The sequence below is a fragment of the Scardinius erythrophthalmus genome (assembly GCF_964197995.2).
Source record: "Scardinius erythrophthalmus genome assembly, chromosome: 4".
In the NCBI taxonomy this organism is placed as follows: domain Eukaryota; kingdom Metazoa; phylum Chordata; class Actinopteri; order Cypriniformes; family Leuciscidae; genus Scardinius; species Scardinius erythrophthalmus.
The window spans coordinates 17033955-17046677 of NC_138224.1; the positions used below are offsets into that span (position 1 = coordinate 17033955).

The following is a 12723-nucleotide window of genomic DNA, read 5'->3' on the forward strand; positions in this document are numbered from 1 at the left end:
TCACGCTTAAAAGTCACGCTTAAAAATCATGAAAGTAATTGCATTAGACAGAAAATTTTAAACCAAGTGGCATTCATTTTAAAGCAAGTAAAACAATAAGAAACATTTTTAAGTGGCTTAAGTGTCAAACCTTTTGGGGCCACTGTACTGTGCATTTCATTTGGAGTACTATATATGGGCTCTTCGCAATTCCATTGAACATTTGGCTATCATTCACATGATACAGATCCAGCTTTCACCATCTGTAATTAATAACTTGGCAGTGGAATTGCGGTGGTGAGGGCAATTCTGACTTTCCTTGCTGAAGTCTGCACAATGTGGTTTGGAAATTGGCTCCAGAGCGTCCAGCTCCCTGCACTCCCTTTGCAACTGGAATCTTGGATAGAAATAACATTTAATCTGGGCTGTGGAAGTGTGTATAGACATTTCTCCGTTGATTTATTGGGCTTTTTATTAACGGCAGGATGATAGTTTAATCCGGTGGTTATCAACTAGTGGGCCCCAACACCGCAGGTCTGATCTGATCTGCCATATACAGCAGGGATGCGAAATTCTAAATGCAAATAATAAAAAGCTACTAACCATATAACTGTGTGTCCAGTTAGGACAGCAAAATGACAGGTTTCCTGACATCCCTGTTGGGGTTCATTCTATGACAATAACCAGCTGACTGTAAATTATCTAGATGCTTATCAACTTAAAAATAATTTGGGGAGAAAACACTTTCCTACTCAAGGCAGCATTCAGGAAACCTGTATAAAATAAATAAATAAATTTAAGGTCATGAAAGTATTTGGTATTGTTGGTACTTTAGTGACTTTATGCCACTCCTGGCACAAACAATGTAAGCAGTTTTGCTTTGTTTGATGGCTTGTGGCCTTCCATCTTCCTCTTGATCACATTCAGTGGGGTATCCCTGCATGAACCAAACCCATATTAGGTGTTTGCTGCCAAAGAAGCCATTTTGTTTTGTTTTATCTGTCCATAGAACATTTGAAAAGTAACTGACACTACTGGAACTTCAAACGGGATGGGTTCTATGGTCAGATGAAACAAAAAAAGTAGGTTTTTTTGGCAGCAAACACTTAGGGCCCTATCTTGCACCCAGCGCAATTGACTTTGTACACCGACGCATGTATCATTCCTATTTTGCACCCGCGCAAAGGGCGCTTTTCCCTCCACTGAAGCACGTCGCTAAACTAGGGAATGAACTTGCGCTCCCTGGGCGGTTCAGCGCAAAAAAGGAGGCGTGTTCCGCCGCAAACGTTCCTTCATGCTATTTTGCAGGTTTAGAAAACAATTGCGCCACTAACCAGGAAAAAATAGTTTAAAGTCAGTGGCGCGTTGCGCATGTTATTCATATGCTATTTTAAGGGCGCATGCTTGGCCATAATCAATGTAGCGTGTGCACAACGCGCATACACTTTGATTCTCTCATCTACACAGAAGCAGCCGTTTTCATTTTTTGCAAATCATACATTATTACGATAGATAGATAGATAGATAGATAGATAGATAGATAGATAGATAGATAGATAGATAGATAGATAGATAGATAGATAGATAGATAGATAGATAGATAGATAGACAATTTATTATAAAAGCATACATCTAGCTTACACGTTTACCCAAATTATCATACGCCTTTTTAACCGTAGTTAATTTGGGTGTGTTTCTCCATCCCCAACCTCCCTGACGAGAGCGTTGCTCTCCTTGGCTGTGAACCGCTCCTGGCGCGCGCCTGGCAAATCCGCCGTTATAATAGGAATCCGCTTTAGAACAAACGCGCCTGCTCTTAAAGGGAATGTGAGATGACGCTCTGATTGGTTCATTTCACGTTACGCCCAAACCACACCTATGAATAATGAAGCTACTTCAGACCAACCCATTTTAGATTTGCGCCTGGCGCAAGAGTCATTTATCCCGCCGGGAAAATAGCAACAGCGCCAAGACCCGCCCACAAAGTTACTTGCGCTTTGCGCTTTGACACTTGCGTTTCAGATCGTTAAAATAGGGCCCTTAATGGGTTTGGTTCATACAGGGATAAAAAAAGTACCCCATGTGTATAATGTAATATTCTGCTGTGTCTTTAATGCTGTGGGCCTAATTTTCTGCCAGAGGTCCTGGACATCTTGTTCAGATACATGGCATCATGGATTCGATCAAATATCAACAGATAACAAATCAAACCCTGACAGCTGATTTGGAGCTGTTGTCTTGGAAAAAGGAGGTTGCAAAAAGTATTTAATAAAAGGGGGCAAATAATTGTTCCCAACGTGTTCTGGAGAAAAACATTTAGTTAATAATGTGTTTTCCCCCCCACTTTCAATTCTTTTACTTCAATGAAAGGTTAGATTTTTTCACATTTTTTTCATAAAATATCAAAAGGATTACTTACAATGCAGATTTATTTTTTAAAGCCATCTTTGATCATATTTACCAAGGGGGCAAATAATAATTTTATTTTGAATAGTTAAAAAGATTGATATTTTAATCAGTTAAAGATGGCAGCTGGATTAAGAATAGTCTGTGAATTATGGAAAATATTTTTTCCCTGCAGTGTTGTCATTTTATGTATAAGTAAATTAAGTAACTTCTGCATCCAGTGATGGTATCTAAGTGATAGATCTAAAGGGGCTTCAATAAGCAAATAAGCAGAATCTGACTCTGGAGTCTTGGCACTGTCTGCCTAAACTGCTGCTCACTGCACAGGCAGAGTGAGACTCAGAGTCAGAGGTCTGGAATATCTGTTCAGTTACTCGTAGAGAGAGAGAGAGAGAGAGAAAGAGAGAGAGAGAGAGAGAGAGAGAGAGAGAGAGAGAGAGAGAGAGAGAGAGAGAGAGAGAGAGAGAGAGAGAGAGAGAGAGAGAGAGAGAGAGAGAGAGAGAGAGAGGAGGGAAAAGAAAAGAGGAGGGGGGGCTCGAGAGGAGAGGAGTGTAATAGGAAACCAGTCCACCCTTCTCTCTCACTCTCTTTACCTCTCTCAATCTTCTCAACCTCTCTCTTCCCTGTCCCACAGTCAGCCGGTTGGAATAACACCTCTCTTCACTCTCACTGGGGAAGTCCACGCAACGCTGTGTTTCTTCACTACGTCTGTGACTATAGCATTCACCCACTCTCTGCTCAGTGAGGACAGTCCGGCTGGGAAGCCTCAGAAGGTGAGTCCCGTTTGGGGGAGATTTAGGGAAGGGGGGGGGGGGACATCAGGCTCAGGCTAACAGGTGCAGACGCCCACCAGAGACAGGAAATCAAGACCTTATACATACTTCAGTCACTGAGACAACCATCTATATTAAAAAAAATGCTTATTTTAGAAATATACACTCTTAATTATTATATCTAATCTTTGTTAATATGTTTTATTTATTCAAGAAACATTATGAGCAATTATTTTACCTGATGGTGTGCCAAAAAGTTTAAATAGCATAATTTCTGTCTAAGTTTAAGGTTTAATATGTTAATAATATTAACTGAAATTTACTTTGCTAGTATGTTTTTCCCCCATTGGCTTTTTTTTTTATTTTTTTTTATTATTAATTTATTTTGCTTGATTGTAAGAAAATTGCTACATTTAAGTGTTTTTCCTGTTTCAAAAGGTGCAATATTTGCATTCAACCATATTTGATACATATATTTTTTAACAAAATCTAATTTCATGTTTAGTAATTTTCTTGATTATCAAGTATCGTGAAGAACACTCTTTCATTACTCAGTTGATATGTGTTATTTTTTTGTGGGTGTTGAGCTTTTTTTTTATATTGGTAGAGACGTCGGGGAATGTGTGCTGTGTGTCTAACAGACAGGACCGCAGAGAGTGTGAATGAGTCTAGGGAGTTTGAGACTAAGACAATGATGTTATTATTTTATAAGTGTGCCCTAAAGATAGTATCTGAGATTTTGTCCAATACAAAATGCAATATTGAATGGGGATTTGTATTTTTGTCACATTGTGGTAGTGTGTGCATGGTTGGAATTGTGTGTGCGAGCTGGTGAATGACAGGGTGTGGTACGGTGATGGGCATCTCTCAGAAAAAAAACAAAAGAAATTACACAATAGGCTTCCAGAATACATTTTCTCTGCATCAAATTAGGGAAACACTTGTGTAAAACATAATATTTGGATTGATGTTTTCTATTTCATGAAAGATTTTAACCTCTAACCTTAAGGTATTAAACTTTGGCACATTATTGTCCAGTACTGTTTGTGATATGTACATCAAGTAATAGTAGCAAAACGCGAAATCACATTTTGGGCAAAAAAGGTCTATTGTCTATAGTGTAGTGATAGAAGCTCACATAGAAGTCACTTTCGGTTTCACAGCGAATTTGCGCAACCAACTTGATCCTATTGCGACATCTGCAATGGGAAATTATTCACCCTCACATGAATTTTCAGATTGCGTAGATTCTTTTAAAAGGATTGGATTTCTGTGAAAATGTGAATGGGGTAAATGTCAACACACCTTAAACGTGTGGACAAATTCTCATTTAATTAATTTAAAGGAGGGACCCAAGCCATATACACTGTAAGAAGTGATCAGTTGACTTATTTAAAAAAAGTGAGGAAACCCATTGCCTTAAAATTAAGTAATCACTTTTTACAGTGTATAGAGACCTGAATATAACAAACGCTAGTGAAACCCCTAGAAACCACATAGCACGTTACTTAGCATCATAGCATTTACAGGCAAGTACCACTACAATCTAGTAACATAACATTCATGCTGTATAATGCCGTTTCCATATCACAGTTTTAAAACATCACAAAAGACACTTAATTTCCTTCCAGCTGTTTAACCTATATTAGATGAGCCAGTTTTTAGTTGAAGTTGGCTGTCATATTTCTAGTGAGCAATAATTGGTTTTGACTGACACTTTCATAAGGAGAAAGATGGAAAACTCATTACGGAGATAGCCATGACAAACACAAGACGATAAGCTTGAAGATAAACCGCTCGTAATGCGTATCCAGGCTGCTGTGCTCTCAGCTGAAGCGGCATGAATGCGCATTATGACAGCTTTGACAGACGTTTGAGTTTCTAAAGTGACACTGCGATCCAGTTTTAGTGTTGTGGTTAAAAGCCAGTCAGAAATCACCTCATGACAGAACTCATTAGGAATCTGGAGGTGTCAGTGAAACAGTTTGAAACAATTCAGCAAATAGTCTGCCAGATGTCATAGACTTCACATTTTCTCCAGAAATGAGAGAGGCGCTAAAGTTTGATACTCACACACTGTCCTATGATACAGTGAAGCCAAAATGTCTTTCTTTGGCCTAACCAGCTGCAACGTAACAGGCGACAACCAACAAGATATGAAGTGATTAACTTTCTTATTAAATTAAAATGTTATTTGTAGATTATATTTTCATATTGTATTATTATTAATATGCAATTAAGTTAATTTCTCAATGATCTAGTTCTCAATTCAGTATTTAGATTCAATTTGATGTCTTGTTTGTGATGTTTTCATCCTCTTGCTTTAACTGGAGACTCAAATTCTAGACATCTATCAAATGTTTTATGCTCACCAATAAAGTCCTTAAGTTCTCCCAGGCCATTTTTTACTACATTTGGTAGTTAATGGTTTTAAGTCATCAGATGGTGGCAAGTAGCTATTCTAACTTGTTATGAAAAGAGAGAGAGAGACTGCGGAGTGATACATAGTGAGACATTAAAGTAGCATTCATCATTGATGAAATTTACTGAAAAGCCGTATAAATCTTTGCTCAGTTTATATCAAGGCCTTGACGGAACCTGTTCATTAGGCACATAAATAATGAGGGATTATGTCTCATTTAAGGGTTGTGATCATAGAAGCTTGAACATCAGCTCATGTTCAGTGTCGGGCCAGTGACGGATCTATGATGGTCCGGTGATGAGTTTAGCAGCTGTATGTATGTCTGGCAGGCTTTGACCAGCAGTAGAAAGCCATTACTGTCCAGAGAGCGGTAGCCTCCACCCAGTTTAAGAGCTTCTCTCCAATACTCACTGCCAAAGACATTTTAGCCTTCTGCAGTTTATCATATGCTCAAGCAAACATACGCATATGTATACACATACGCACACTTGTAAATATGCACTTACTCATACAAAACAACATCCCCATCACAAACACTCAGGCAAACACTCTCACTTATAAACATGCTCTGCACAAGCCTACAAACTCATGCGGTCCAGTTGTACATGGGCAAAAAAGAAAGAAAGAAAAGGGGCCAAGCCAAAAATGGCAATATATTTAGTAGTCTTTTAATGGTCTTAACCATTTTATTCACAAATCACTGGTCAGGAAATTAGCACGAATTGCACAAATACTATACTTACAGGGCTGCCAACTTTTGAGTTTAGCTTGGAGTGAGATTTTTTTTTTCGGGGGGGGGGGGGGGGGGGGTTAAGACCCGATGGGGGGAGAGATATGTCAAAACAAATATTGCATCACAATAAGTGTAATTGTGATTGTCAGAACATTTAGTAACTAAATAGAATTTTATGAAGTTTAGTGACAACATGTTACAATGTTTACATTGTACAATGTTTTTATTATTGCTTGACAAAAAATTCACGATTTCAATTCCATTCTTGTGATTTGATTCCGATTTTGATTCAATATTGACTAATTTGGATACATGTTTATTTTAAATTTTATTTAAAAAAATAATCTCACCTAATGCTGTAAACATACAGGGCCCAATCTGCTGGTATTATTAAAGGTAAAAAATAACAAATTAAATTAAATATAATGTAGTTTTTGTTATAATAACAATTATTTAATGACATAAGTAAAAATATAATAAATATGTAATATAGTGCTCAGCAAAATCTCCTCTCTAGCTATTTTTTCTATTCAGTTAACATGCTATGGTCATTAAATGGCTTTCCTGAGGTAAATGTAACGTTATGTGACATAATTGTTCTCCTGCTGTTATATTGACCTCTTTCTGTGGTTGAAAAACACCAATTGGTCGATATTATGTATACTTTCGGTAAGTATACTATCTTTAAATAAAAAAGTAACAGATGATCGGTTCACGTGCACTTGAACTGAGGCGCTCAGCGATCTGTCACGTAACATTTACAAGCGCCAAACATATTTTTGTCTGAATTTCGTAATAAAATTGACGGAATCTAAGAGCTGAGAATTAGTTTAATATTAAAAGTACCTCTTTGCTCCGCAATTTTTCTGTGCGTGAGAAAATGGATGTGTGGTGTGAGAGCGTGCGAAAAGTGTCAATTGCGTGAGTCTCACGCTCAATGCGTGAGAGTTGGCAGCCCTGTACTTAGCACGGAATAGCCTTCCCCAACTTGCAGGCCGCTTTTTACAGAAAGAAGAGTCACTGTTGTTCCACTCCGTTCAAACACCTTATGAGTAGTTGAAAAATGTCTCTCAGTTCTCTAAGAGTTTAATGTGAGTCCAAATTCACTATAGGGTTCAAATTTGGATTCTGACCTAGGCCAAACCATGAGCCTGATGAACTTGTTCTCACTACTTGGTTGTCTTTTCAATTTAGGCAGGAACATTGCCTTGTTGAAAAATAACATCTGATCGTTCCTCTTTAGATAACAACTTTTCAGTTGTGGGAAGCAAGACATTCTGCAATATTCTCTTGTACTCTAATGCATTAATTAACTTTTTACAATGAAGTGGCTCACACATACCAGCAGATATATAGACTCCCCGCACAATGACACCTCTTCCTCCATGCTTCCAGCTGTGTTAGAGATACATTTATTATTACATTTCTCAGCAGATTTTCAAAGACACCGCTCTAGAGCATCACCACACAACTCGTGTTTCACTGTGATTCATCACTCCTTACACAACTTCCCATATTCTGCCAAAAAACTTTCTTTGAGACAGAAATTACTTAGTAGTGTATTTGCTTAAATTTAGCCACATTTCTGACCAATAGTTTGTGGTTAAGACAGTTAAAAGCTTAGTGTTTACCCATTTTGGGCTTGGCTGATTTTTTTGCCCAGTAGTGAATGTACGTAATATTCATTCAGTAGTGTGGCGGTAACAAATGTCAGTAAGGAGTTAACAGCAAATAACTAAAGTCACACAGGTTGAAGGGGGGCCTATTATAGCTGTTTGTGCAAGTAAAGAATCTTCAAAGTTACAAAGCACAAAGTCCATGCCAAATAACAACAGAAAACGCCTGCCTTTAATGCCTCGTAGTATTGTCATTATTATATAATATGCCATTATATATGAGACATGGCTACATCACCATGTAACACACATAATGCCCGCCTGCTGGCTACTTTGGCTCACCCTCAAACAAAAGTATCTGTAAGGCCAGGAAGAGTTTATCACTGGTCATTACACTACCTTTTTTCTGAAAAAGAAGGCACCTATTAAATATGCGAAATTCAATAGAGAAATTCAATATTTTTTAATAGAAGGCCCCCTTCAAAATTCTCTAAAAATTACTGACTTAAAAGTGGACTATAACACTTGAACTTTAACCAGACACAGCCTCTAAAAAATGCTGAAAATCCAATGAGATACAACAAAGATCATCCATAAAGCGGATGACTCCATACAAAAAATTTTAAGCATCACCCTGCATGGTGTTTTCTGGTATTCATGCACTTCTGTTGACTGTGAACACACCCTGTGCATTGTGCTCATACCTCACTGAGTCAGACATGCACTGTAGATGTCCTATCAATCTTTCACATGAGTCATGTATAAGACATGAGCAGAGAGACTGTGCTATTCTTACTCTGTTCTTTGTCCTTCTGCACTCTCTCTGCTAAAAAACAAACATATTATTAATATATAATTATGAACTGCATGCATTCTTATTTTCAAGAGTGTCCTGGACAGAGAAAGCTGTCTGTTCTCCCTGGAGCATGAAGAAAGAGTTCGTCCACAGGAAATCAAAACTTCTCTCCATGTATTATTGAACTTCTGTTGTCCCATAATAGAATAGAGAGGAGAGAAACACAGAGGGGAGTGTCCATTCATTCTTTTGTTAGAACTAAAAGTTAAAAAAAGCATCCATTTCTTTGAGGTACCACTACTAATTTCATTCCTATTACATTGTACAAGACGTCCTTGTTTAAAGGTAAAATAATGACTCAGGTTGGACGGTAGCCACTGTTTATATGGCATTGGCTAAAATCATAACTAAGTAGATCAATGTCATTGTCATGGCACTTAATTAACTAGAAGACGTACAGTATGCCTTTAAGGAAAAAGCTTTCAAGCATAACTGTTATGATATAACCGTTAAAATATGCATTTTAACTGGCTGCTTTTGAAACACTGTTGATTTAACACTATATCAAAAATATTTCCTCACCCAGAACGTGGCTAACGTCACAAATGTTGAACTTTTAAAAGGAATGTTGTGGGTTCAAATACAAGTTGAGCATTATCAAAATCTGTAGAAAGGTGTCAGTTACCACAGATTATTAAGATTTGTTCTATATTTTGTAAAACTGCATGGACAGTGAAACATTTACAATAGAAGTCTATAGAGCAAAACTTTGCTGTTTAAAAGCAGAAATGCGAAGCTTGTTTTTATGTTAAAATAGTCATGTTGATTGTTTCGTACAAAAATTTGCATTATTTGAGCTAAATAAAGTTTTAGAATGTATCTTGCTTCAGGGATATTTAGATATTAAAACTTACTTTAGAAAATAAAAATATATAACGATATTAAGAATCTTTCTTTATTAAGAATATGATTCTAATTGTCTATTCCTCTAAGTAATACACGTCTATTTTCAAAGTGCATATATTTCTTACTCCTATTGTATTTTATTGTACAATTTTGAAGTCTTTGAAATCTAGTTTTCCATTGGCAAGACTCTTTTGTCCTTTACAGTTCCTTCACCTTGTCTTTGCAGGTGGGCTGGTCCGGGTGTCTCCTCAGCAGTCATGGAGAGGTCAGGAGCGCTCCGGGTTTGGTCTTTGGGGACGAGCGTGCAGTTGTTCCTTCCCCTCGTCCTCTGTATCACCTGCATCCATGGTCTTTCTCCGCCACAGCCACGAGTCCTCCTGTCATTTCAAGGTAAGAATGGTCAATGTCATTCTCTAATCAAGGCATTTCCTTTTAGATGGGGTTACGTTAATTACAAGAATGCTTCCTGATGTTATGAAGGCATAGCAGGGTGGCATATTACATTCTTATGTAATGACATCATGTCCTTTTTCAGTGAGGTCACTTCCCTTGATAAAAGTATTCTCATCAGAGTGCTTTAAACCAGATTGAGGGCTCCATTTGTTCCTCATTACATCCTAGTGCCGCTGCCATGAGCTTTGAATGTTCTGCTTTAACAATTTTATGTGTTCAACATTGCTAAGATACTTTTTACAAAGGACTAGCACTAGCTGAAATGAAAAAAGCTTTTACTTTTATTATGCTATATAAGGTATGTTGTTTATTGATTGATTGGCACCTGATATTTTGTTAATTGAATGGCAGAGAAAAGCTCCACATTCATTCATGTCACCTTTGAACCTTGTCTAACAATGTGAGCATTTTTTGACTGTATTTTTGGATTAGCTCATATGTGGTAATGTAATATAATTTGCGACAAACCCTTTAGTATGATTAAACTAAAGTGTGATCAGAAAAGAAGTGAATACTTTTTGGGTACACATTGAACTGTGTTATTAAAAATATATTTTTTATTAAAATATATAATCTTTTGCTTGTGCGTCACACAAGACTTGCACAGTCCAAAAGCGATGTGGTCACAGAAACATTTAATACAGGTTTTTTGTTGTTGTATATATCCACAGTATTAGATAAAGCTTATATTATGTGCTTGCAACATTATCTCTGAGTGCAAAATCAAGAGTTTTCATGACTTTGATCGTTCTAATGGAAATGGCTGACAGCGCTGGTCACATATCAGATGTCAAGGGTGATCTTTCCTCTCTTATCTGCTGTAGCAAACATTTAATATAGTTGAGTGAGGAAATGGGTGGTGTGTCAGTGCATAGGGCATCTAGACGGTCATAGGATACCATTTGCTGGGCTTTCCAGGACAACTGCAAACATGAAAAGGTGGTAAAAAAAGTAATTTTCTGATTTTTTTTTTGAAAATTCATCACATTTTTTTTAAAAAAACATTTACACCATTTCCCACAAAAAAAAAAGCTTTAGTAAAAGTCAAGTGGTGTAACCATTGTATGGAAAGTAGTAACATATCTCATAAATAGACACAAGTGTTTACAACTTTATACACCCCCACCCCCACTTTTTAAAAAAGTTAAAAGTTTAAAAAGTTGCCCCATTTGACCTGACAATTTAAAAATGAAACATATTTACTTTTCATGTCTTCAATTCTTTTTCCAAGGATTTCACTTTTTCTTTTCTTTTTATATCCCTTAAGTTACTCCATGTAAACATTTGGCTAATTAACAATGTAACAAAGTTACTTTTAATTCAGAAACTGGAAACATTTTCATCAATGAAACTGTGTATTTAAATTTTTGGTGTGAATTGCATTTTAATGTTTAAAAAAACAAAAAACAAAAAAAACCTTAATAGATCTGGAGGAAATATTGAGCATCATGTCACTGACTCAAATATGAGAGTCTAGTTCTTGCTTTGTTCCACAGTATTTTTCATTGTCTGGTTTTGTCAGTGGTGGACATTTGTTTCTTGTTCTTAACTTTTCAAACTGTTTTTACATGCTTTCCAGCGTTCTCATTCCTTTCAATTCATGTTTTTGGGCCTAATTTGTCATTCCATTCTTTCTCAATGTCAATCCAGTGCATTCCCTAGTGTAGTCATCCATCTATGTCTTATGTGCTGAAAAGAAACAGTGGGAAGCTTTGGTCATGGGGACATAAGTAGTGTCAGAGTGGATTGTGCCATGGAAAAACTCCGCTCAGACTCAAAACATTCTGGAACGGCTTTGTGTCTTTCTGAAGAATGCCACGTAACACTCTCTGTTTGATACTAATAGGGACATCCAAACAGCTGAAAGTCCTTGTGCTGCAAATTAAAGTGTCCAAATATGAGTTTTCGAGCCAGATTAGTTTTTCAATTATCAAGCCAGCTTGATCTTAGACTAGTCTTTTGCAGGTGTGGATTTTAGTAATGTCTCTGAGTTTGAGATGGCCTCTGGATAAGTCATCCAGTACAGAGACCTCTAAAAATAATTTAGTTTTGAGAAAAGATTTCGCTAGGTGCTATAGGTGCTATTTAGATAAATCAGAAAAATCAGAAGTGTTTGTGTTTTGGAGAGTGTTTCATGGTAAAAGAACAATGTAATGTATAGCCTGGGAATCTATCAACAGAAACAATTTATGAGGTCCCGGTTTGTCATCTACATGATTTAGACATCCCTTTAGTCCCTTAGACCTTTTGGATCATTTTCATCATTCTGAGAGTTTCGGAAGAAGACAGATGTATATAGGTAAAAAAAAATCTCAATATTAACACAGAACAGGGTCTGAATATCTCAGCTGGATCGCACTAAGAATACTCCAGATGTTCTGGGGTGTTTGAGGTGCTCCATTAAAGTCATGTCTGAAAGCATCTTTATGGAGAGAGCTGGGAGTTTTGGGTGTCTCTCAACTTCCATGACTAGAGAAGGGGAGGCGGCGGCAGTAAAATACAAATACAAATTCAATATGGAACTGTAATGGAAGGTGGAATTTTTTCCTTAATGAAGGAAGCAATAAACAGCAGAATGCAGCTTTTGGATGCTAATTGAACAATTGAGAAATACTACAGATAAAAATGCTTTTAAATGA

General features: G+C 37.0%; 1 protein-coding gene across 1 annotated transcript in view; it reads left to right on the forward strand.

The window, feature by feature from the left end:
- Positions 1 to 2886: 2886 nt before the first annotated feature.
- The window catches only part of sema3c (sema domain, immunoglobulin domain (Ig), short basic domain, secreted, (semaphorin) 3C), a 55546-nt gene continuing 45709 nt past the window's right edge, over positions 2887 to 12723 (forward strand). Inside the window, exons 1-2 of the mRNA XM_081364188.1 lie at positions 2887 to 3158; positions 9858 to 10021. Coding sequence (XP_081220314.1) covers positions 9889 to 10021 — 133 coding nt within the window. The 5' untranslated portion in view covers positions 2887 to 3158; positions 9858 to 9888. The remainder of the gene's footprint in view (positions 3159 to 9857; positions 10022 to 12723) is intronic.